Source organism: Fusarium oxysporum, chromosome XII, assembly GCF_013085055.1.
Source record: "Fusarium oxysporum Fo47 chromosome XII, complete sequence".
NCBI classification, from domain to species: Eukaryota; Fungi; Ascomycota; class Sordariomycetes; order Hypocreales; family Nectriaceae; genus Fusarium; species Fusarium oxysporum.
In genome coordinates, this window is record NC_072851.1 from 134,258 (window position 1) to 157,446 (window position 23,189).

General features: G+C 47.4%; 10 protein-coding genes across 10 annotated transcripts; 6 read left to right on the top strand and 4 right to left on the bottom strand.

Moving 5' to 3' along the window:
* The first annotated feature begins 709 nt into the window (after positions 1-709).
* FOBCDRAFT_234002 (uncharacterized protein) lies at positions 710-1,943 on the top strand. Its single transcript, XM_031193200.3, has one exon. It carries the CDS (start codon positions 847-849, stop codon positions 1,741-1,743), a length of 897 nt encoding a protein of 298 aa, XP_031029821.2. The 5' UTR covers positions 710-846; the 3' UTR covers positions 1,744-1,943.
* A 692-nt stretch (positions 1,944-2,635) lies between these two features.
* On the top strand, positions 2,636-4,335 carry FOBCDRAFT_324605 (pyridoxal phosphate-dependent transferase). Its single transcript, XM_031193201.3, has 2 exons — positions 2,636-2,764; positions 2,815-4,335. Exons 1-2 carry the CDS (start codon positions 2,716-2,718, stop codon positions 4,242-4,244), a joined length of 1,479 nt encoding a protein of 492 aa, XP_031029822.2. The 5' UTR covers positions 2,636-2,715; the 3' UTR covers positions 4,245-4,335.
* A 300-nt stretch (positions 4,336-4,635) lies between these two features.
* On the top strand, positions 4,636-6,873 carry FOBCDRAFT_192795 (heterokaryon incompatibility protein-domain-containing protein; the record flags this gene model as incomplete). Its single annotated transcript, XM_031193202.3, has 2 exons — positions 4,636-6,359; positions 6,411-6,873. Coding segments are annotated over 2 exons (2,140 nt in total), but the record flags the coding sequence as incomplete, so codon positions are not given.
* Positions 6,874-9,272: 2,399 nt separating this feature from the next.
* FOBCDRAFT_11766 (nucleotide-diphospho-sugar transferase) lies at positions 9,273-10,565 on the bottom strand. Its single transcript, XM_031193204.3, has one exon. It carries the CDS (start codon positions 10,420-10,422, stop codon positions 9,346-9,348), a length of 1,077 nt encoding a protein of 358 aa, XP_031029825.2. The 5' UTR covers positions 10,423-10,565; the 3' UTR covers positions 9,273-9,345.
* A 1,145-nt stretch (positions 10,566-11,710) lies between these two features.
* Positions 11,711-13,639, bottom strand: FOBCDRAFT_245636 (PLC-like phosphodiesterase; the record flags this gene model as incomplete). The annotated part of the gene is made up of 2 exons (XM_059610710.1): positions 11,711-13,280; positions 13,365-13,639. 2 exons carry the CDS (start codon positions 13,637-13,639, stop codon positions 11,711-11,713), a joined length of 1,845 nt encoding a protein of 614 aa, XP_059466324.1.
* A 683-nt stretch (positions 13,640-14,322) lies between these two features.
* Positions 14,323-15,333, top strand: FOBCDRAFT_234006 (uncharacterized protein). The gene has a single exon (XM_031193206.3). The coding sequence runs from the start codon at positions 14,486-14,488 to the stop codon at positions 15,308-15,310; it is 825 nt and encodes a 274-aa protein (XP_031029827.2). The 5' UTR covers positions 14,323-14,485; the 3' UTR covers positions 15,311-15,333.
* A 136-nt stretch (positions 15,334-15,469) lies between these two features.
* On the top strand, positions 15,470-16,682 carry FOBCDRAFT_11770 (Alpha/Beta hydrolase protein). Its single transcript, XM_031193207.3, has one exon. The coding sequence runs from the start codon at positions 15,530-15,532 to the stop codon at positions 16,622-16,624; it is 1,095 nt and encodes a 364-aa protein (XP_031029828.3). The 5' UTR covers positions 15,470-15,529; the 3' UTR covers positions 16,625-16,682.
* Positions 16,683-16,702: 20 nt separating this feature from the next.
* Positions 16,703-18,190, bottom strand: FOBCDRAFT_11772 (uncharacterized protein). The gene is made up of 6 exons (XM_031193208.3): positions 17,980-18,190; positions 17,556-17,931; positions 17,390-17,507; positions 17,271-17,335; positions 17,193-17,223; positions 16,703-17,136 (listed from the first exon to the last, which is right to left on the bottom strand). The coding sequence occupies exons 1-6, from the start codon at positions 18,157-18,159 to the stop codon at positions 16,770-16,772; spliced, it is 1,137 nt and encodes a 378-aa protein (XP_031029829.2). The 5' UTR covers positions 18,160-18,190; the 3' UTR covers positions 16,703-16,769.
* Positions 18,191-19,817: 1,627 nt separating this feature from the next.
* FOBCDRAFT_11775 (S-adenosyl-L-methionine-dependent methyltransferase) lies at positions 19,818-21,545 on the top strand. Its single transcript, XM_031193209.3, has 4 exons — positions 19,818-20,395; positions 20,447-20,570; positions 20,622-21,079; positions 21,129-21,545. Exons 1-4 carry the CDS (start codon positions 19,915-19,917, stop codon positions 21,440-21,442), a joined length of 1,377 nt encoding a protein of 458 aa, XP_031029830.2. The 5' UTR covers positions 19,818-19,914; the 3' UTR covers positions 21,443-21,545.
* Positions 21,546-21,547: 2 nt separating this feature from the next.
* FOBCDRAFT_234012 (C2H2 type zinc-finger-domain-containing protein) lies at positions 21,548-22,746 on the bottom strand. The gene is made up of 2 exons (XM_031193210.3): positions 22,585-22,746; positions 21,548-22,528 (listed from the first exon to the last, which is right to left on the bottom strand). Exons 1-2 carry the CDS (start codon positions 22,671-22,673, stop codon positions 21,649-21,651), a joined length of 969 nt encoding a protein of 322 aa, XP_031029831.2. The 5' UTR covers positions 22,674-22,746; the 3' UTR covers positions 21,548-21,648.
* Between the last annotated feature and the right edge of the window lie 443 nt (positions 22,747-23,189).

Genomic DNA, 23,189 nt, shown 5'->3' on the forward strand with positions numbered 1-23,189 from the left:
TTGTGATATATGATTAGCATAGCTACAGGGTTGTTTCACTAGACAGCTTTGATCTCCAGCAGTTCGTATTGCGCTTGGGCATTTCTGCTTCAGTTGCCTCAGTTCGGATGTCGGCGTGTCTAATCTAGCCCTTTGTTCCAGACTGACACTTATTCACCCTATCATCGACTGGCATGCGCTTGACGATCAACGTGACTCGTTGGACGGTCTATAAATGGAATGAAAGTTACGGTTGCCCAAGCGATGACTTGGTTGAGAATTAAGCTCATAACTGTGTCAAAAATCTTTCTTTGTAGTTTAACTATTTATTAACTACTAATCTTTCTCGAAGCTATAGATAGGATGTGTAATTTTCCGGCTTGCAACCTTGACTGCAGCTGGGATGTGAAAGATAAGACATCACTCCATTCTCACTGTTTGTTTTTTTGACGTAACTGTCTCTCCTGCTCCAGCGAGATCACGGCACTTCGCTGGGTGTTCCTGAGACAATACATATTAGTGGCTAACGCCACAAAGCCTACAGCCCTCCCTTTGGGATTCTTGCCGCGTGATTGGCCAGGTGTCTCATCTCCCTGAACTAGAGGAATGCGTCTTGCCTAGTGACTTCGTATAAATACGAACAAAGTCTATACGACAAAAGGACCTTCGTGACTGAGTAGAATGCGGGGGAGGAATTGTGATGACACAGATGTTATTTTAAATTGCCAACACGAGAGCCACTAACAATGAGACACGGCGCGTTCTTTTATAAATACCAACGACTGTATAGCCTTGCCAAGTATTTCCTTCCTTTACTCTCACCACCATCACTTTCAAGCAAGTAAAGACAATCGTTTCTCCATCAAAATGGTTTCCAACACTCGTTCCGTCATTTTTGGCCTGATGCTCAGTGCCGCACAGCTCTCAAGCGCTTCGCCAGCTGCTGTCTCTGACACTGCTTTCTCATCTCCTATCTACCCAACAGCCACTGACTCCATTCCTCCTCTTCCCTCCTCTACCGACGAATGTCTTGCGAAATGTAACGAGGCTCGCGATAAGTGCAACACTGCACCTGACGCCAACCACGCAACTTGCGCTGCCAACTACGCCGAGTGCGTCGGCTACTACCCATATGACAAGAAGGGAACATATGTCCCTCCTACTGCTTGCTCCCACTCTTCCAAGCCTACTGCCACCGAGACAGCTAAGGCTGATGAGTGTGTCGAGAAGTGCGACAAGGCTCACGATGCATGCAACACGGCACCCGATGCCAACCATGCAACCTGCGCTGCTCAGTATGCCGAGTGTCTTGGGTACAACCCTTACGATAGCGGATCTCTCGTTGCCCCTACAGCCTGCTCCCACTCCGCCAAGCCTACCGGCACCCATAGTGCCACCGCCACTGCATCTGCACATGCTGATGATTGCCTCGAGAAGTGCAACAAGGCTCACGATGCATGCAATGTAGCTCCTGATGCCAACCACGCTACCTGCGCCGCCAAGTGGGCTGAGTGCCTTGGCTACAACCCTTACGATGGCCCCGGTGGCTCTCTTGTTGAGCCCACGGCTTGCGCTGCCGCTACCACTATGGCTTCTGCTACTGGCAAACATACTGGCATGGAGACCTCCAAGCCTGCTAGCACTGAAGCTTCCAAGCCTGCCAAGTCTGAGCCTGCTGTTGTTGTCAACGGAGCTGGAAGCCTGTCGGGCAAGGTCGCTGGCTTGGCTGGCGCCATTGGCGCCGCTGCTGTTGCTCTTCTCTAAGTCCTTATTGCCTTCCTTGAACTCGTTCGTACTGTCCAAGACCATGTCACAATTGGAGCTTATCTTATCCAACCCATGGCCAAGCTGGAGTAGCTGTGTACAGCCATGCCGATGAGATATTACCGGGCTCAAGATTAGACGAAGGTCTTTAATATTAGCTTAGACAAATTATAAATCTAATTCAATTTTTTATTTGCTTACTTTGTTAGTCCTTTAACACACTCCGAGCTTTATATATCTGAAACTCAAGTAAATGGCACTGAGCGGCAATGTCGAGGCGACCACGGCCTATTGTTATACCCCGGATGACAGGGTGAACGTCATGGATAACTAGCAAAAGACCAAGAGTATCTGAATTGGTTGACAAGGGATGTTCTATCTACAGCTGTTGCTATCTTTTCATGATAGCCTACTTACATTCCGAAGTCGACAGTTTGCGATTATTGGACCTTCGGAGCTGGGCTGTTGTAGCCTTCCATATGCGAAAGATCCCAGAACGGCAATAACGAACGAGGAAGATGTTATCTGACTGACTAGGTTGCATCATGCAAGACATAATCTTGTCTGATAAACGTCTTTGATTGACATAGTCGTTCAAAGACATCGAAATACCCTATGTTGGCTCGGAACTCGGAACGCCTCTGGGGAGAATTCCGAGGTGGGTCTTTGTCTTGTCAAAGGAAGGGCGGAGACTGGCTGTCCATCACAAATGTGGCGACATGCTAATGCCATTATCTATGGAGATTGTTCAAACAGACTTTTCCTGAAACGGAATTTCCATACGGTGACTGGACCAGAGTTCATTGGCGTTACATGACCATGCTCCCCCACCTTTCGTGGCAATATCGGAAACAAGCGCGATATTTTGAAGTCTCTGTTGAATGATATATAAATGCAACCTCACACAGGCACAACTACTACTCGACATCCCAGTTCAAGGCAGCATTCATTTTAGACACTCACATAGACGCAATGGACTCTGCACAGTTTCGCGAGGCAGCTCGTACAGCTATTGACGAGAGTAAGTTTTCTAGGATTGAATCAATAACCCCTGTTGTTAACCATATACAGTCACTGACTATTATGACAATGTCTCCTCGCAGCGTGTCGTATCCGACGTGAAGCCAGGCTATCTTCGACCTTTACTCCCATCCTCAGCCCCTCTTGAAGGAGAGTCCTGGACTGACATCCATGCTGACATCGAGTCTAAAATCCTTCCGGGAATCACCCATTGGGCCAACCCCCGTTTCATGGCCTTCTTTCCATGCTCAAGCAGTTACCCTGCCGCACTAGCTGAAATGTACTCGAATACCTTCAATGGCGCCCATTTCAACTGGATTTGCAGCCCAGCAGTTACAGAGCTGGAAACAATTGTCATGGACTGGCTTGCCAAGGCGCTCGGTCTACCGGAATGCTATTTGAGCGGCGGTAGCACCCATGGAGGTGGCGTCATTCACGGCAGTGCTAGCGAGGCTATCCTTACTGTTATGTGTGCTGCCCGCGACAAGTATCTTGCTGCCGTCACGAGGGACATGGATGAAGATGCTGTCTGGGATGTTCGAAGCAAACTTGTCGCTTTGGGAAGTGCTGGATCCCACTCGAGTACCAAGAAGGCTGCGCAAGTTCTTGGTGTCCGCTTCGTCGCTATTCCTGTCACTGAAGAAGACGGGTTTGCCATGACTGGTCGTGCTGTTGCCAAGACGGTAGCTGAATTGCGGGCCCGTGGACTGGAGCCTTTTTACTTGACTGCTACGATGGGTACAACTGATGTTTGTGCAGTTGATGACTTTGCTGGCATTGTCGAGGCGTTGTCTCCTACAGCTGGCACAGAGAAGGACATTTGGGTCCACGTCGATGCTGCTTATGCAGGATCTGCACTTCTTCTCGAGGAGAATCAGCCTTTGACTACACCAATGGCTGACTTCCACTCTTTTAACTTCAACCCGCACAAGTGGATGCTTACTACCTTTGATTGCTCTGCTGTTTGGGTCCGATCACGAGCCTGGCTTATCGAGTCTCTGAGCATTAAGCCGCCGTATTTGCGTAACCAATTTTCTGACAATGAACTGGTCACTGACTATCGTGATTGGCAAATCCCTCTTGGACGTCGCTTCCGATCTCTCAAGCTATGGTTCGTTCTTCGCAGCTATGGCATCCGAGGTCTGCAAGCACACATTCGAAACGGTGTTACGCTTGGTGAATCTCTCCAGACGAAGCTGGCCAGTCGACCTGACCTATTCACCATCTTCACCTCTGCGCGCTTTGGCCTGGTGACCTTCCGCGTCAAGGGAGCCGACGAAACAGAGATCAACGGTCGAACGGAAGAGCTTTACGAATGGGTCAACAGAACCGGCGAGTTTTATCTTACCAGCACCATCGTCAACGACAAGTTTGCGATTCGTGTATGCACAGGTGTTGAGAGGGTTCGAGAGGAGCATGTCCAGCGCATCTTTGATGTCTTGGTGGAGAGAACAGAAGCAGACCTGGGTAAAACTACTTAGCAGTGAAAGGATAATATAATGACAGATAGAACCAAGGGAGGTAGCATAGGACAACAAACCGTTGCTTCTGAATACAAAAAGTGAACAGTACTGAAGAATTTGTCAATGGAAGAGTCCTACGCTGTCACAACATTTGACGTTTTGTTTTAAGGTGGGATATTTTAAGACTACAACCGGCATGGTAAAACCTCTGAGGGGCAGAATTCAACAGAACACAAGATGAATATACCAACCTGGACCAATGGACCGAATACACGTAATGTCTGACAATATTAATAGCTCTAACCAGTAAATAATGACTTGACCCACAAAAGCCAGACTATAGCGCCATGCCTTTGGGGGCCAAATAGAGAAAACCCCGCATAGTCCCTCCTCTTTCTAACAAAGCAACGATGTCTTCATATAAGTATTCTAAGTTAGTCGACGACGATATTCGACTTCTCACATTGCTGCCTGGCCAACCTGAGTCCGAACTTAAAGTCACAATTCATCATGCGCCACTCAGAGCTACGAGCGAGAAGTCTCATTATCGCATGCCCTTAGATGACCTGCAGAAGGGCTTGCCATTAGGTTGGGTAGCAGAAGAAACCGCTGAGGACAGATGCCTATTCTGGAACGAAAAGTTGCAGACCTCTTCATGGGTTCACCCTGATGGCAGTGTTACTGGATCCCTGCCCGGCTCTCATGCAGACGATGTTACATCTTCCCCGCTGTATGAAGCTCTTTCATACACTTGGGGTAGTGCGGATAAGCCCCAAACTGTCCAGGTTCTCTCCCAAGATGACCTACGTGAAACCAGAACACTTTGTATTGGGGGGAATCTCGCCGGGGCTCTCAATCATCTACGATATCCTGATAAGGCCCGGACACTGTGGGTTGACGCAATTTGCATCAACCAAAACGACATTTCTGAAAAGAATATTCAGGTTCCTCGTATGGCCGATATCTTCCGCTCTGCAGTCCGTGTCGTGATCTGGCTGGGGCTAGAATCGGACAATAGCACGCTTGCGTTATCGACGCTAGACTATTTGGCCGCACAGGTCGAAATTACCAAGGCAAGCTGGGTTCGACCTTCGCCTGGATGTGTGCACCAAGACTGGTTTCATTCGCTCACTGGTATGCCATATGACGACAGCACTTGGCAGGCTATTGTAGACTTGACCAACCGTCCATATTTCACTCGACTATGGGTTGTGCAAGAGATCCATCTCTCCAACCACAATGCAGTCGTGCAATGCGGACTATCCCAGATGATGTGGCAACGATTCCGCAGGGCAATTGTCTGCCTTATGTGGAAGAGACATATCCCTCGCTGTATTTCTTCAAGCAAGCTCCCAATGCTCGGCACGTTCTGCTATAACTTTGAAGGCTTAAACTTCGCCACCTTGCTCCAGATGGTCACACATCTAGAGTGCTTCGACCCTCGTGATAAGGTATACGGGCTCCTTGGACTCGCTGCATCTAGCCTGCTGCCTCACATTCATCCTGAGTATGCTCTGCCTGTGGCAGAGGTCTATCGAAATCTGTTTCTAGGTCTGCAGGACCAATTGAAGCGGCTACATTTCGAGTTCTGTAGCTTGCGAACAAGTCGACCTAAACAACTCCCTTCTTGGGTTCCAGATTTATCTGGCAACCTAGGCGAGTTGTTATCCCGAGCGGCGGGGTTGGTATCTGGGATGTCTCGTGCCGAGGCAACTTATCATGCCCCTAACGTTCTCGAAGTGTGTGGTATTCAGATAACCACGGTGCAAAGTAACAAAGGGACGTGTCCAGCTGACACAGCTAAGCGACTGACAGCACTTCAGACTTGGAAGCCAGATAACTTGATGACAGGGACATACCCTACAGGGGAGAGCAATCTGGACGCGTTCATCACCACTCTCGTCCAGGGTAAGCTTAGGGATCGGTTCCCCACTATAGTCACTTGGTCCTCGCTTCAGGAACTTAATAGTAAACTGAAGGAACTTCTGGCGAGCTCTACGGAACCGTCTGACGGGCACACAAATAATATCGATGCTTCCAGTTATGCTCATGAACTTCGGTTTCTTTCCGAACAGGCCTTTATTACTTGCAAAACGGGGTATTTTGGTGTTAGCCATAAGGACACACAGCCGGGTAAGTAAGGCCTTAGCCTGACTGTGTATTCTAGACACTGAATAATTTTAGGTGATATTATATGTGCCTTTCTTGGTTGCAAAGTATTAGTTATTCTTCGTCCGTGGACAGGCGGGTGTTTTCAAGTTGTTGGTAGTTGCTATCTTCATGGGTTTACTAGCGCGGAGGCCTTCCTTGGCCCTCTCCCAGCCCCATGGGTTATGCAGTATAAGCCTGACTCTTGCGGAGTCCAAACCCCCTATTTCTTTAACAAAGACACGAAGGAAGCGGTCCAGCAAGATCCTAGGTTAGGCGAACTACCCGTTATGTGGGAAGCCATTCAAAAAGATAGGACAAAGGACGACCCCCAATTCTTGTCGTTGTTTCGAAACAACTTGACTGGAGAGCTTATGAACTCCGATCCTCGTATGCTTCCAGAAGCTTTGCGTGATCGAGGGGTTAGATTACAGTCATTTAAATTAGTCTGAGACTTCCAGTAGGAGCTGAGAGCATTATTATCACACAAATCAGTATCAAAATAATTTCTCTTTGTTATCTGGAATCTACATCATCAAAGTGTTAGAATGTATTATTACTGTATATTAATAGTATGTTTCAGTAGTCGTTGGCAGACCAACTCTCAGGAGCCCACGGTGGTGGATGGGATGTTGGCATAGTATTCGGCGTCTTTGAAAGGTGTAGCAGATGTAAACACATAAATAAATACACACTCTTTCCTTCATCTGCCCGCTACTAATCAGAGTCTTGCGAAAAACGATGGGTAGTTGGTCTTTTGATAACACGAGGTGGACTTGCATAAGTTGACATGCAATTGGAACAAGCATTTTTTTTAACTCGGAGGGAATGTAACTGAGCAGAAGTTGGCTTTACACCTCAAGCTCGGCGGCTCCAATCTGGCGATCATAAAGACAACTCGAGCAAATTATATATCGAGACAGGGCGGAAAGATGGTTGCCGCGGGTACCAATATTCGAACCATCGGAGCATGTTTGGCTTCAAGGGACTGAGAAGACGATTCTGGTGAAATAAGTCTCCTAATTATAATATAAGCTCTTAAATAGTATTAGAGAAAACGTGCATAATAGGCTTATGTCCCAGACAAGCATGTATCCCAAAAAGAAAATATCCATTAATCTCTCATTTTTCCATTTAATTAACAAAATCTCAACTAACAAACATGTCTGAATTCAATATCAAGGGTAATATTCTTCTTGCACTTCAAGCCCTTCAATGTAACCAAAAATTAACAATTCGACGCACTATCTCAATTTATCAAGTCTGTCCTAAAATGCTAGGTCGCCGCCAGGAAGGCATGCAATCTCAACGCGATTAGTTTACTCAATCAAGTAAACTATCTAATCTAGAGGAAGAGATCATAGTTCAGTTCATTCTCGACCTAGATTCGCATCACCATTATCATCTTTATCTTTATACTTATCTCTATTATTATAGTTAATACACTTATACTTATCTTTCTTATATCCTTTATCTAGATTCTAGTTCAAGTTTATAGCCTCATGTTACAGAAGAGTAAACAGATACAGCATCTAGTATATTATAATAGTTTTATTATTTCTAAGCTATAGGATATATATATCTTACTACTGGTATATGCTGAAATATTAAATTCTAAATATATATTTAAATAAACATTTTATATAATTATATTAATTATCCCCGTAGATTATATTTACTATATAAGATTATATTTATTTATACTTTTATAAATTCTAGCCTATTAGTTATTAATAAAACTTCCTTATCTTAATAAGCCTAATATATACTACTTAACTATTAGGAGATATAATACTTTGCTATACTTAGTATAATATCCTACGCAATTTGTAAACATAAACCTAGTATGGACTAGTTTCCCTGTTTAAAACCCCAACCATCACAGGAAACGATACAGACGCAGTTTATTATCCGGCTCCTTGAATACTGTTAAAACAGTTCTGAGAGTTAATGCATAATCTGACCCACCAAGTCTATCCTCTTGTCTTTCATCGCAAACGCATCACTGATCTGTAAATTTTAACTATTGTATATCTTGTCATACTGACAACCCTTCTGAACCAGGTATAGCTTTTCTAATAAGTATATATCAAGAAGCCTCGATAACACTAAACAAGCAGTGGATGGTGAAAGTACAAAGGCTCTCTGCTGTCTAAATCTTCTTTTTAATATATAATTGCTCTCTTTATATGGCAAAAGGCCCATCATCGACTTTATACTATAGAAATTCTTGCTGGCCATAAGACTGCCTGAATCTTCTTACACCTCACATATTCACAAGACAACGGCCAGCTCCATAGACAAACATGGTTCTAGACATGAACCCAAAACTTCTAGGCATGCCATTTATGCGAACTTCGAGCAGGCAACAAGGTGGCGGTAAACCTAGTTGACCCAAGTCGCTGGTACGGCCCTGAACTCTATTTAAAGTTGCAATTTTATGCAAGGCGACTCCGCGGGGCCCGCGCATAAAAGCCCCAATCTTTTGACACTTTTATTGAACTTTACAGAAGTCAGATGTTCATTTGGGCCGCGTCAATCAACTCTATACATCTAGTGGTCCTATGAGATGAAAAGGGGGTTGTCGTCGTCGTCGTGATATGAAAGCTAAGCCACGTACGACGTGGCTGTCTTCTGATAAGCAGAGCTCAAGACTTCTGGACCAATGGATCCCCAGGCGGTCCCAGGTCCATCCATCAGCTTCCCGTCTGTGCCTCGCACCTCTGCGCGTTTTAATTGGCCAGAGCGTATTCCTCGCTCATCAAGGAGGCCACCTTTTCGCGGGCGCGTTTGAGTTTTCGGTTATTTCTGTCTTTGGAACTAGCCGAAAATTACAGGAGCGAGCTGTGACCACGTAATTGTGCCGGTTATCCGAGCAATAAACAGAGTGACAGGGGATGTGAAATTACCTGCCCATTTTAGCTGGGGAAATTTTTATTTCTTGAGAAGCAGTCGCTGAATCTATAGGATATTATAATAGCTTACGATAAAGAGTCGTAAAAGTTCGTGATAGCACGCAATTGAAGGTGTATACGCCAGCGATAACCCCAATGAATCCCAAACTGAACCATGTCCATGGCCTGTCTCCGAGCCATTTGAGCACCTGGGCGTCACTCTGATGCCAGGTCGCAGTTTCAAAGTCTGTCATATATGGCAGTAGCATCTCAGGGTCCATGATGTGTATGGTTGGTGATGGTAAAATTGGCTGGCCAAGCAGATATTGTTGCACTGCCAAGGTCAAGAAGAGAGGCCCTGTAGACAGCATAATAGCTGCATAGGGTTGAAGACGAGCCCAGAGCCGTGTTGTCTGGTGAAAGCTGGCCAGTCTTGATACAGCTGATGCAAAAGCTGGGTGCTTTGCGGTTGAGATTAAAAAGTCATTCGTGATACCCGTCGGCAATGTCGATTTGAACAAGGCGTGGTCGTTTCCTGGTAGAGATTCGATCTGATCTATGGGGAAGGACGAGTTGCAATATGTATCCATGTCCATGTATATTCCGCCAAAATGATACAGAACAAAATAGCGGATGGCGTCTGCGCGCTGGATTGGAAAAGGATAGTTATCCCAAGTGTCGAGATACCATGGGAATTCCTCCTTAAGAAATTCGCGAGCCCCGTCATCAGTCCAGAGCTTATATTCAAAGTCAGAATATGCTTCTTTGCAACTTTGCTGTGAGGTTGCCCAAATTTCTGGAATTGAGCTGTTGGGAGCTGTCTGATGTAAAATCCGCGGTATCTTCCTCCCGTCTGGCCTTTGAAATGCTTCTGGATGTGCTGCATGGTCGACGGAGAAGTTGATTGCGAATAGTTCGTCATTCCGTACGAGCAGGGTGATGAGAGGGCGAATAGAATGAATCAACAGTCCGAGAATAATCAGGTTGATCAGGATTAGATATACTGTGAGCTTCCTGAATCTCGGAAATCCAAATCGTTTGTGAATGCATCTTTTATAAGATGGTGATTCCGACTCAAAGTGCTCCTCGTCGTACAATCGTTCATATTTCCCAAAGCGCGCGCGCAAGTGTTGAATGATATTCTGGAGTGCCATTGTCCCGAGCTGAAAACATTCCAAGCGAAAGACTCCACGAGAGTTAAAATCTGGTCTTTCTCCGGTATTTATATGTCGTGTGACTTTTGAGCAAAGTTTGGTGCAAAAACACTAAAACTCCTTTACCTTCCAGCCCTCGCACCTTATATAGGATTTTAATTTAAATTCATTGAAGTGGGCAATGGCCGGTAAATAAAAAGACGCGTCGTCATGCATCCCTGCACCAACTCAGCCTCGACGCTTTTTTGTTCTGGACTCCCTCCTTCTCCCCTGTGATTGGCGGTTGCGGGACCGTATGATGTTCCAAAAAGCCTGCCACGTGCTATGGGTGACAGTGATGACCCGATCGGATTAATGAGCCATTTTCTCAGGTCGCTGATCGTCTCCCGCGGGCTGCAGCAAGTCCCCTGAATTGGGCAAGGGTTGAGACGCTGCGGGAACGGCTTCGTTGACGTCTGACTGACTATTCCCGTTCTGTGTTGGTGTAATTTGGTGGATACGAATAACAAGTTGGTGGCTCATTGGGGCTGGATACACGGGTGAGCCGTCTCACTGAGCGTCAGCTATAAATACACAAGGCAGACTCGGCCAGGTTTCATATCCTGTAGTACGTCCAACCAGCAGATCAATGCATTAATCGAACGACCTGCAGCATTGGAGCTAACCCTCATCAAGATTCGTGGCTGAAGGTTCCCTTCAGCCCTGAAATAATCCACGGTCTCATGTTTCGGCGACATTTAGCATGTTTCTAAACAAAGTCTCCATTGATGTCTCGTTCAGTAAACGACTTTCGCATTCGCTACATGGGATCTCGTTCATTCTCGTTCGCAGATCGACATGAGACGGGAGCTTCCTCGTTGCGTCCAATGGCGCCGACTTGAACTAACGGAACCCCGCGGCAACCCGGGGCATCCCGGCTACCGAAACTCAAAAGCAAGGATTGCATCAGCTCATCATCCATCTCGACAACACATGTACACTTCCCAATCTTTGCGATTGCCTGACACTGAAAAGGGTTGCTCAACTCGAGTATGCCACGGCGTGGTTCGAACGTAAAAGGAGTAGATGCTGTCTCGAGGTCATCAGAATCACTAGGTATTCCTCACAAAGTATCATCTTAGGCAGCAGTGAGGGCACAAAAGTATATACCTTTTTGTCAAAACGTGTCCTTCACTCTTGTTCGCATGCTCGAAAGCTTGTTTTGACCCCTCACCAATCTTGTATATACAGCAAAGCTAAAACCTAGTAATACAGCATGCCTGAACAGTTCTTTCTATTGCACCTTTGGTCAAGAGGCTTCCCTGACCTCACTCTTCACCAACAATATGCCCTTGCTCGGCATACCCTCCTTATCCAGCAACCTCAAGAAGCGATATCCAAGCCTCAACCTGTCCAAACGAACACAAGCCCAAGCGGCCATAACATCAGGTCCAGGTACATCGTTCATGACCCTGAATGAAAGGAAAGCCAGTTCTGGAACAACACCCTCGACATTAAGAAACTCAACCGTCTCGCCTCCGAAGTCTGGACTGGTGCCTTTGCTTTTACCTGTTTCTCTACTGTACCCAATTTGCTTGACCTGCTCAGCAGTAGCATTTTCGTCGACCATGGCTGAGAGTGCATCTGGCTCTGTGTGCAGGCCAATCTTGACATAAGGGATGAACTTGGCAGGATCATCATGGCGGCTGAGTAGCGGGAGGTTCTGTGCTGCTATGATTGTGATAGCCACCCTTTCCAATGTCTTGCTAGGGATGTGAGACTCCTCAATGCTATGTTGTTCGCCTGGGTCATGACGATATCCCTCAGGCTTGAGAACATATCCATCTGAGCCCATGAACATACCCTCGTTAAGCACCATGCCCAGGTCCCATGATTGCCAGTTGAGAGCCACGACCTGCACACCAGCACGCCAGAAAATGACAGGGTCGTAGTTGGACGAGTCAAACCGCATACCATGTGGATAAGTCCGCATGAGGAACTGTCTGTTATGAGAGAACAGAGCCTTTGGCATGCGCCTCTGGATAGCGAAGGCTGCATTCTCTGAAAGGGAAAAGATGTGATTTGGCATCGAGGCTTCGGGCTCCTCTAGTGACTTGAAACTAATCCCTCGAGTATGAATACCAAGGCGGCTCAGTCGAGGGATGATTTTGGGTGGCTTGACCTTCTTGACCTTCTTCTCGTCCCCCTCCACAACAACCTCGAGCATGCTCTCGTCATCCGTACTATCAGGCGTGTCCTTGCCCTTTCTTTTGCCGTCCTCTGGAACATATTTGACCTTGATCAGAATCTTGTTCCTCAATTCGTGAGGAGATGGTAGGCAATCGGACTCGAACTCGGGTGCAGGGAGGAGATAGTCAGCCCAGACCTCCTCCATTATGTTGACCATTGCGCCTTGTTGTAGTGGAGAGCAGTGAACTTCCAGACTGACGATGAGTGGAAGATCAGACGTGGTAAAAGCATACTCTTTAACGGTCTGGCAGACGTCACGAAAGAGAACCTCTTTGGTGAGAGTAAATCCATGAAGGACTCTTGGCTCAGCGTCGATAACATCTAAGAGTCTGTCATCAACCGTCTTGCCATCGGGGTCAACAGGATCAAACTTATTCATGGCCCAACGCCCAATCTTGATGATGGCTCGATCTGCAAAGCCCATTTTCCTTGGCGCAGCTTCCCTAGAAACATCCTTCATTTCTCTTTCTGCTTCATCCTCTGAGCCGAATCCTGGCTTCCATTGTTCCTTGCCATCCCAGACATCAATCTCGATGCAGCGACATCCACGCAACAGGGCATCTTTGTACGCTTCAGTGCTCGAGTCGCTGGAAAGTTGATTCCCGGTGAGGTAGGTGTTGTGGCTTGAGCTGATGAAGTAGTTGTTCAATGGCCAGGTCAGATCTTGAGGAGCGGCCATTTCGAGAATGTTGCCGCATGGTGATGTGAGATACTTGATGAGTTCAGGTAGATTTAACTCATCTTGATCGACAAGATAACTTGCCAGGCCATCGGGGTTTTCGACTTGGACGTGATGCATGAAGAGACCGATCTGGTCTCGATGCCAGGTGCCATTGGGTCCGGCATACTTGTTGAACAACTGGGTGAAATGGCTGAGGAAGGACTCTTCTAGATTTTCCTCAATGCCGTTGCGCTGGCCAGTCGGATGTCCACCGCCAGCCCTGTATCTGGCGAGCGGGAAGTTCTCGGTCATTGATTTGACAGACATTTCGATCTCATGCAGAAAGACAGATGAAAAACTTTAGTTCATAAAACACGGTCCATGAGCTTAGACTTTATATCATCAAGCCAAGACATAGCCTCATTCCTAATTTACGCCATCTGGTCGAGGCTTAATATTACGGGCTCGCCGTTTTAGATGCGGAAAAAAGACCGTGATGTCTGTGGACCAATTTGCTGTCAAGCTCATGAGGCATTGTGCTTGGCAAGCGAATAATATGAGAATATTATACAAGCCGGTTGTTCGGCATTAGGTCATGCCTTGGCCTGCGCCTTGACCCTATACCAATGTGTGCTTTTTTACGGACCGGCGAATCAGAGCGCGTATTTTGACTCCATCTGTTACTCAGCACCAAACTCGGTGGGCTTGACAAGACGGCATATAATTTGCGCCTAGATATAGTCCATCATAGCTTGCGGTTATTGTTTTCTTGGCCAGAGGTATGGTAATTCGGGTCAGGGGCAGCCAATCAGGCTATGCCGTGTCCCAGTTAGAGAATTATTTTGAACCTCAGCTTCGTCGAAAGATTTGTGGATCCACCTTATAGGGCTGGAGGAGGCAGCCAACTCTCTAACCAGTCTTGATGGAATGAACAAAATACCCTTTGGCGTATTGAAACAATAAAATGCAAACTTGCCAATTATTGCATTTATGAGCAGTGATTCAATTATAGCGACTTCCGATTTAGTGACTTGTCACAAGGCACTTTTGTGAAACCTCGTAACCAAGCCAATCATGGATAAGCCACGTATCAATTTTCGTATCACGACCCATCTTATAAACGTCAACGACAACATCGTCATATAGCATTACTTCGGATTTTTATCTTTCACCATGTCGGACTCAAAGAAAATCGTCTTCTACGACATCGCTGCGCGACCTCCCGTCGAAAAGAACTGCTTCTCTCCAAACCCGTGGAAGAGCAGATTTGCCCTCAACTTTAAGGGAGTCCCATACTCGACGTCATGGGTAGCCCTGCCAGACATCACCAAAGTGCGCACTGGCCTCAACGTCCCCGCCTGTCGCAAGTTCAACGATGGTAAAGAATTTTACACTCTGCCCATCATTGAGGATCCTTCAACTGGGTCTGTAGTCGGCGACTCCTTCGACATCGCTATTTACCTACAGAAGACCTACCCAAGCTCTGGCGGAGGGGACCTCTTCCCCACTCAGACGTTGGACTTTGACTTCGAGCATCCTTACATCCTCGTCCCTCTCTCCGAGTGGCGCGACAAGGAAAACCCCGAGTACGCCAAGTTCAATCTGAACATCGATGCTGCGTTTACTGCTCATGTTCAATTGGGAGTTCAGGGAATGCCGTTCGATCCAGCTTCTGAGGAGGAGAGCAAGGCTGAGTTTGTCCGACGTGCGGGGGTGAAACAGTGGGACGATTTCGCACTAGTTGGCGAGGCTCGGGACAAGGTGATGGAGTCTCTTCGAGAAATGCTGGGTAATCTTGCAAAACTGTTCACGAGGGACACGAGTGGTCCGTTTTTGCTTGGGAAGAAGGCCAGCTATGCGGACATGGTTGTTGGTGCGTGGCTGAGAATGCTGCATGCTACTCTGCCTGAGGATGAATGGGCTCAGATTGCGGGCTGGCACGATGGTACCTTTGGTCAGTTGCATGAGGCTCTGGATGCCTATGCAGAGGTGAAATAGATCTGATACAGTCATGAAGGAACCCAAGATCTCTATAGAATAAACTTGTCTTTACCCGCGGACCCCGATGGCCCACATTTCTCGCGCAACACCTCGGCTACCAATCTTGAATGTAACCCAAAGCTTTATATTTTTCTTGGATTGTTGGAACTAATCTGTGAAGCGCAAAGACATTCCCAAAACCCTTAGAACGTAGATTCAATTGTTCAGCAACGCGCCATGGCACTGCTATCATGGTGCCAAGTCGCGTGGCACGCCTGCGTTTTGATCTGTCGAATCCTTCTGCTTGTCCCATCAGCTCTCTACTACATCATCCCAAGCAATCGCCCCCATGGGAACTGGACTTTACACCAAGCATTGGGTCGAAAGCTCATGTTCGACCTGATGCAGTTCTATACTAGTATTCGCCTCATAACCCCAATGCCAACGGAACGCAAGGATTTGGGGTCGCGGTTTATATCTATTCCGCCAGCGTCGAACCGAGATGTCTACCGTGGACCCTTGAAGGATGAGGTCATACAGCCGGGCACGGTTCGAGCTGTATGGTACCCTGAAGCTCATGAATCGTCTTCACTATCCAATATGGCATCGGGAGAGTATCTTCTTCTTCATTTCCATGGGGGCGGTTATGTTCTTGGAAGCCCTCTGCCACTCGACAGTGGACACTTTGCTGGCGTTTTTGCAAAATACATAACACCAAAAGTCCTTTTTTCCGGGTACAGGTTGACTTGCGTTCCAGACGGCCGTTTCCCAGCCGCCCTACAAGATGCCGTCACCGCCTATCTGTATATCTTGTCTTTGGGGGTTCCAGCAGAAAATGTCGTCGTCAGCGGTGACAGCGCAGGTGGCCATCTTGTCGTCTCGTTGCTGAGATATATCAGCGAGTACTTGCCAGACACCCCAAGCCCCAAGGCTGCTTTGCTATGGTCCCCGTGGATCGATATTCCAGGAGCGACACCAGCGCATCACGTCCGACAACGAAAGAACTACAGCACAGATTATCTACCCGCCGACTTTGCTGAATGGGCAACCGAGTCTTTTGCTCCTGAAGGAATCATCGATCGGGAAGGGCCATATGTCACTTTGAAGGGCAAACCGTTCAGAACCAAGACGAAGCTCTGGGCTCACATTGGAGATGCAGAACTCCTCTACGATGAAGTTGTCGAGTGGGCTCATGATATGAGAGAGGCAGGAAATGACGTGACTATACGCATTGAACATGGTGCTCCGCATGACATTGTTGAGAGCGGCCATATCAACGGGTTTCGAAGGGAAGGTGAACAAGCGGCCAAAGCTGCGGCGGAATGGCTGTGACATTGCCACTCAATTTAGCATCCAATTGATATCACTTGCTGTTCGTCAAACAGCCGCGTGCGATTTTAGAACTTCCAGCATTGACGCATTAAATTCGTACTGACTTTATCTTACATCCACGGTCCATAGTTTGATATTACTACCTTTATCGAGGAACTTCTCCTTCAGTCGGCGCATTGACCGAGTGTGCATCCGCCGAATGAGCATCCGTTGTCTTTGTACCATCGTGTCGCAGTATGCTTTCCTGCGAGTCAAGCTCCGCGGCCCCAGATCCAAGATACTTCACGTTCGTCATGTTGCCTCGATCGTCGCTTCGCAATTTCCTACTGTCGCTGAGCTCAATATTTGAACGAGGTTGGCCGGTTCGGGAATTGCCGTAGTTTTGGTATCCGGAGGAGTTGTAGTTTTTATATCCTGGAGAGGATCCGAAGGCTCGGCGACCCAAAAGGGCATCCACGAGGGGTTGGAGTACTGGGATACAGCAGGCGATGATAATGGTACTCGCTTCGATGCTGGGAGGCGTAAGGTCAGTGGTCGTTCGTATGCCAGGGCATATTATGTTACTTACACAGTCCAGATCACAAGGTCGGAGGTCTCATCTACCAATTGTTAGTACAAGGACGCAAAACAGGCCAGAATCACATACAAGAGAAGTCTTTACTTGCGAGCGATGGCAGACGGGTGCATTTGTAAATGGCTACAATGGTAGCACTGAAGACGGATGTCAGCATTTTATCTGTATCTTCGTGCCAATGGGATACTTACATTGAGCCGATGCCTAAAGCAAACGACAACGCGATCTTCTTCCGTTTGTTCATTTGGAGATGGAACAGAACCACGGCAGGGTACACAGCAAGATACAAGTCCGTAAATGCAGACAAGGCTGGTCAATGTCAGCCAGGCGCTCTTGGCATCAACGCAGTTTACCTACCGCCAGCAAAAATGGCAAAGTTGACAAGAACATAAGGACTCCAGCACTTCTTGTCGGTAATGGAGAACGTCCATTGGGACTCGACAGGCGAGCATTGGGCGAAGAGAATAATTATACATCCAATCAGTCCCATCATGCAACATCCAGCAAGCACCCAGAGAAATATCTTGTGTAATCGTCCGGGATTCATAAGTCGTGTAATGAGTGCGACGACGGCGAGCTTGGGAAACCCAAAGGCCATGACGCCAAATGGGAAGCCCAAGATGGTGTAGAGAATGACATTCTGCTGTTGGGTCACGTTCAAAAGATCGAAGTGTCTGCCATTACCGTTCCTAACAGCCACAACTGTAACGCCAACTTGGCACCATTCGAAGATCTTAAGATGGATTAGAGACACCTAGACAAAAAGAGCGAGGAAACAAACCACTGCAACGATTGTGAACCAGTCATCAAGGTGCAACGCGCCTATGATCCGTTTTCGAGTATACACACGACCAGCAACAAAGATCGTACTCAGTATAGAGACAGTGATGACTAGCCCAAGAATAGTTGGACCTTTATCGGCGTCAAGATAGGCCTGCGTGTGATGCGGAGGAGAAGACATTGTCTGCCAAGCGCATACGTATACGAAAAATAACTCAGGAAAAAGTCTCATTCACTCATGTTGGTTGGGTCAAATCCAGAGGATTGGGTCTTATGTCCTGCAGGAACAAGATACATGTTTGCAGAAAGGGGGGGCAGGGCCGTTTGATCAGAGGCACAGGAGCCCAACCATGCTATACTTCTTGGGACCATGGATCATCGAACCTTTTGTCACGAATCTTGTCACAAGAAGCCGGGATTAACTTTGTTAACGTGAAAAGGATTTTTGTTAATACGACTCTGCCGAAGGATTGGCAACCATGATGCCGCATTCCCCGAAACATTGCTTTTTATTCTCAAATATGTAGACATATACACCTAAGAACCGTTGAAGTGGTTAAATCTCGCAAGGTGGGCAGACTCCAAGTAGAAGGACAAGGTTGTCGGTGGAGTGAGGTTGCAGGTGTCGACGCGTAACGAACAACCAACAACCAACAACCGTTACTGATAGTGGGGGCCATTTCCGCTTCCCCGAATTCGACTGAGACTCAGGGGTTGAAATGTCGATCCAAACCCTCCGAAGGATGTGTCGCCAAGGATTATTCTAACCCTTGCTTGACACTTCAGAACCACCTGATATGACAATTGTACTGCTTTAATCCCCGCCGTAACAGACAATTCCTCGCATGTTCTTCTCAGGCCACTGTAGTAGTGAAGAGAGTGAGGGTGTTGTCTATTAAGATATCGAGATACTTGATATTATTGAGTGTTTGCGATTTACCGCGTATTTGTACTACGTACCTCGTATATTCGGCTCTTCCCAGTCGTCATTTTGCTTGGCACACCAGGACCCAAAGTAGCGTAATTGGCGAAGCGGGCCAATTTCCCGCTGCTAGCTACCGTCCGTTGGCTCTGCTCTTGGCGACCACTTTTCTCCATTCTTCACTGTGACAGGTTCCAGTCTCTTCTATATGGCATGGAGACGAAAAAAAGGCCTCCTCTACTGTCGTGCTTAAACATATTGATATCTTGGTATCCCTTTTCAATTCTGAAAAGTCGTTGCCTTCAGATGAATATTGTTTCTTTATCTTTTTACGGATCTGTTCTAACTTCTCGCTATCCCTTCGCTTGCGTTGGGCCTGGTGTCAAGTTGTCATCTCTTTCCCCTCTAACAAGGGTTTGAGCAACTGTGTTGGTTCGATGTAGCACTCGGGGAAGCCCCTGATCAGGATCATAACCATGCTGTTGGTTCGACGTTGCAACTGCCAGGTTCGCAACGGAGCTTTGTCCCAGCTACCCGTTAACTTAACGCAGATCTTTCTCTGTGTCCTGGCAAACGTATCAATGTCGTCGTATGATCCAGTGATCGGCACTGGCAGACCTCTCTCAACGAATCAGTACATCTTGTCATATCCTTGGTATGCAAAAGGTTTACCAGGAAGGTGGTGTCAGGCCGTTTCGAAGATCTTCTTAATGCAACCCGAACGACTGGACTCTACGAGGCTCCTCTGCCAAGATCCCAATTGGTCGATTTCACAACCACATGCAAGAGAATGGGCCTGTAACGGTCGAAGGATTGAGGGTCGACCAACAGCCAAGCCATCATGCCATGCATTGACGAGCTCTGGGCACTTCTGCATGTCAAGGCTGCTTTCCTTTCTTTTTTATTGCTGTTGATCCCTCCTGAATCACTCACTCGCGGACATTACCTTGCTTGCATTTTCTCAAGTGGATCATAAGTTTTATACACAAGGCATTTCTTTTCACAAAGTCCATTATGGCTGACACAACTGTTTCTCACACAAACGGACATACTGTCCCGGAAACGGAATACCATGGAATCGAGAAGAAGCTCGAAAGTTCTGTCTCGGCTTTGAGTTCCTCTGGATCTTCAGACGGCACCCCAGATGCCACCAACGGTACCAAGTCGGAAGAGCCCGATGTATCCATTGCTCTGAACGCCGCCAACATTGACGCCGTCCCCTCTCTGATCAAAGAGATTAATGCTCTTAGTGGCGATCTAGATAGTGATGACCCAACAGCTCGCCTCAAGCTCATGGCAAAGGCCAAGAGCCTCTGGCAGTCACTAGAAACTCCCAGAGAGACCATGCTTCGCCATGTTTGGGCTGAACCATCGCTCCACTGCGCCTTGACGGCTGGTACCGTCAAGGAAGTCTGGACTCATGTTGCCAAGATCGATGGGCCTTTCAAAGTCGCTGATGTCGCCAAGGAGAAGAACATTGAGCCTGCTCTTCTCGGTGAGTGCATCACTATCTCAGCTCCTGTATCATTTCACTAATAATATGAAGCACGTCTTGTGCGACATGTATCGTCCATGGGCTACATCACCGAGATTGATCAGGATACATACCAAGCCACAAACTTCATCAAGTCGATGGCTTTCCCATTCATCAACGCTGGATACCCCTGCATGTAAGAACAGGAGAGACTCTAGTACATTTCCTGCGCTGACACGATCTCTAGTTCCGGAGCCTGTCTCAATGCTCTTGGTCAATTCCACGAATGGGCCGACATCAACTCATGGAAGGATGCCACTGACATCAGCAACTCTCCCCTGCAGCTTGGTTACAAGACAGAAAAGACATTTTTCGAGCATCTTCACACCAACCCGCCATATGGTCAATTGTTCCATCTTCACATGGGTGGCTACCGTCAAGGTCGACCATCTTGGATGGATGCAGGTTTCTTCCCCGTACAAGAAAAGCTTATCAATGGCTTTGAGAAGTCGGATGATGCTGCTCTGCTGGTCGATATCGGTGGCTCTTTTGGCCATGACATTGGAGAGTTCTGCCGCAAGTTCCCCGATGCCCCAGGTCGTCTCATCCTCCAGGATCTTCGCGTAGTTATTGATCAGATCACTTCACTGGATAATAAGATTGAGCGAATGAAGTATGACTTCTATACCGAGCAGCCTATCAAAGGTAAACAGCCCTGCACCCACTGCAGTGAACCTCGCTAACTTGTCTCTAGGTGCTCGTGCATACTACATGCACTCCGTCCTTCATGACTGGTCAGACGACACTTGTCTCAAGATTCTAGCACAGGTTAAAGCTGCCATGAAGCCTGGATACAGCAAGCTTCTGATCAACGAGAACGTCATCCCCAACACTGGTGCTCAATGGGAGGCTACGGCATTGGACATTATGATGCTTACTCTGCTTGCGTCGCGGGAACGTACACAAGAGAACTGGGAGAAGCTGCTCGGCGGGGCTGGACTGAAGATCTGCAATATTTGGACGGTCGCAAATGGAGTTGAGAGTCTGATTGAGTGCGAGTTGGCTTGAGCGAGCAGAATTCACGAAGTTAGCTACTGCCGAATGGTGGTGGCTTCTCATTGACGTAGAACACGATAGATCATACATACACAGCATCATGAAGAAAAATAAAGATCATTAGTATCTCAAGGGATTCGAGCACTATCAAGTTCGTTAAATCGTCCGTAATGACAAGCGCGTATGTCTCGAATAGAAGTAAACAGCCATTTTACTCCTCATCCGTTACTCCTCCCAGGAACATCATTCTTGAAGTGCGTCATCATAGTCTTGTTACTCAGTCTCTCCGTCTTCAACCTCATCTTCCTTTCCGCCCGACGAACTGCATCCATCTCCTTCTTCCTCTGCAGGAGGAAACTCCTCTGTTCTGATGATGTCAGATGCATCAGACTCTGCTGGTCTTTGACGCTGAGTCGTGCTAATTGAGATGCAAGAGCGGCGTCCTTTTTATCTCTGGCTGTAAGTGCATCAGAAGCTGCATGACTGGGAAGAGGTGCTCGGTTCTCCTGAGTTTCTTCTTGAGGCGATGTTCGGCGTGGCTTGGTGGTGGGAGCATCGCGATGTGAAAGGATCTTGCCAGATGATAGCCGAAGACTCTCGTTATCAACTGAAACCGCATTTTCTCGACCGTGAGCCTTCAGACCCTCAAGGTCGTAGAACTCCTGCATCTCGTCTGTCAACTCAATCCTGCAGTGACCTTTGTCTCTCATATGCTGCTGAATTCCCTCTACCGTCCGTCTTCGTGTTCCGCAGTAGATGCACTCGCGGTATGTGGCCACCAGAAAGTAAAGATACCATATCACTGTCTCCAAGTCCACGATCAAATGGTCTCGGAAGGGGATCCGTAGACCGTGAGCTGTTTCCATGTGAATGAGGCTCTTATCAAAGCTTTCGTCATTGTGCGTGCATATGATGCATTTCGTTGAATCAAACTCAGGGATCGCACTGCCCGAAGTTTCGTTTTCGTCTCCGGTTTCATCGTCGGTACTTGAGCGCTCGTCTTCGGGGTCGTTGCTTGTATGCGAAAATGTATCGCTGTCCTCTGTCGGTTGCTCGATTAGACCTGAAGCAGCCGCACGATTCCTCAAGGCTTGGACACTGGGAATATGTCAGTATGCACGTGTCTAGCATTACATGCGCACGCTGAAACTTACTGAGCCTCACTCTTGGCATGCACTCGGTGCTCCTGACTGTTGTCAAAGGAGACATCGCAAAGTGAACAAGATGGTTTCGTTGATGTCATGATTTCAAATGAGCGTGTAGTGTGATATTTCAGCAAGTGTTCAACCAAATATTTTCAAATAGTTCAGAGCGCATGCTGCATTTAAATAACCATCAAGAAGTATTCTTCTGATGCGATAAGCTACTGATGATCGCGTGACTCACTGCCGGGTGGGGCTGTCTCAATCAGGAAGCTGTTCAAGATTTGCTGACGCTGGATAAATTGAACCCTGTCAGTCACCATGATTCATCCATAATCAGCCAAATCCAGATAGTCAGGTATTTCACAAGAGAAAGTCACTGACTGTCAGAAATTACTATCTGATAGCTGCGTTTACGGCGACATGCCGCCATGGAGAGAAGAGCATCCGACACTGTCACCAAATAAACTTTTGGCTGTAGCCATCAGCCTCATCATGCCACCAAACAAATGACCTCAATCGAGGTTTAGGTTGTCAGGTAAAAGTCAGAAGCTTAGCGTCATGAAACACCAAACAGAGAGATAGAAGGTACTGAAGGGACAGAAAATTTAAATAGT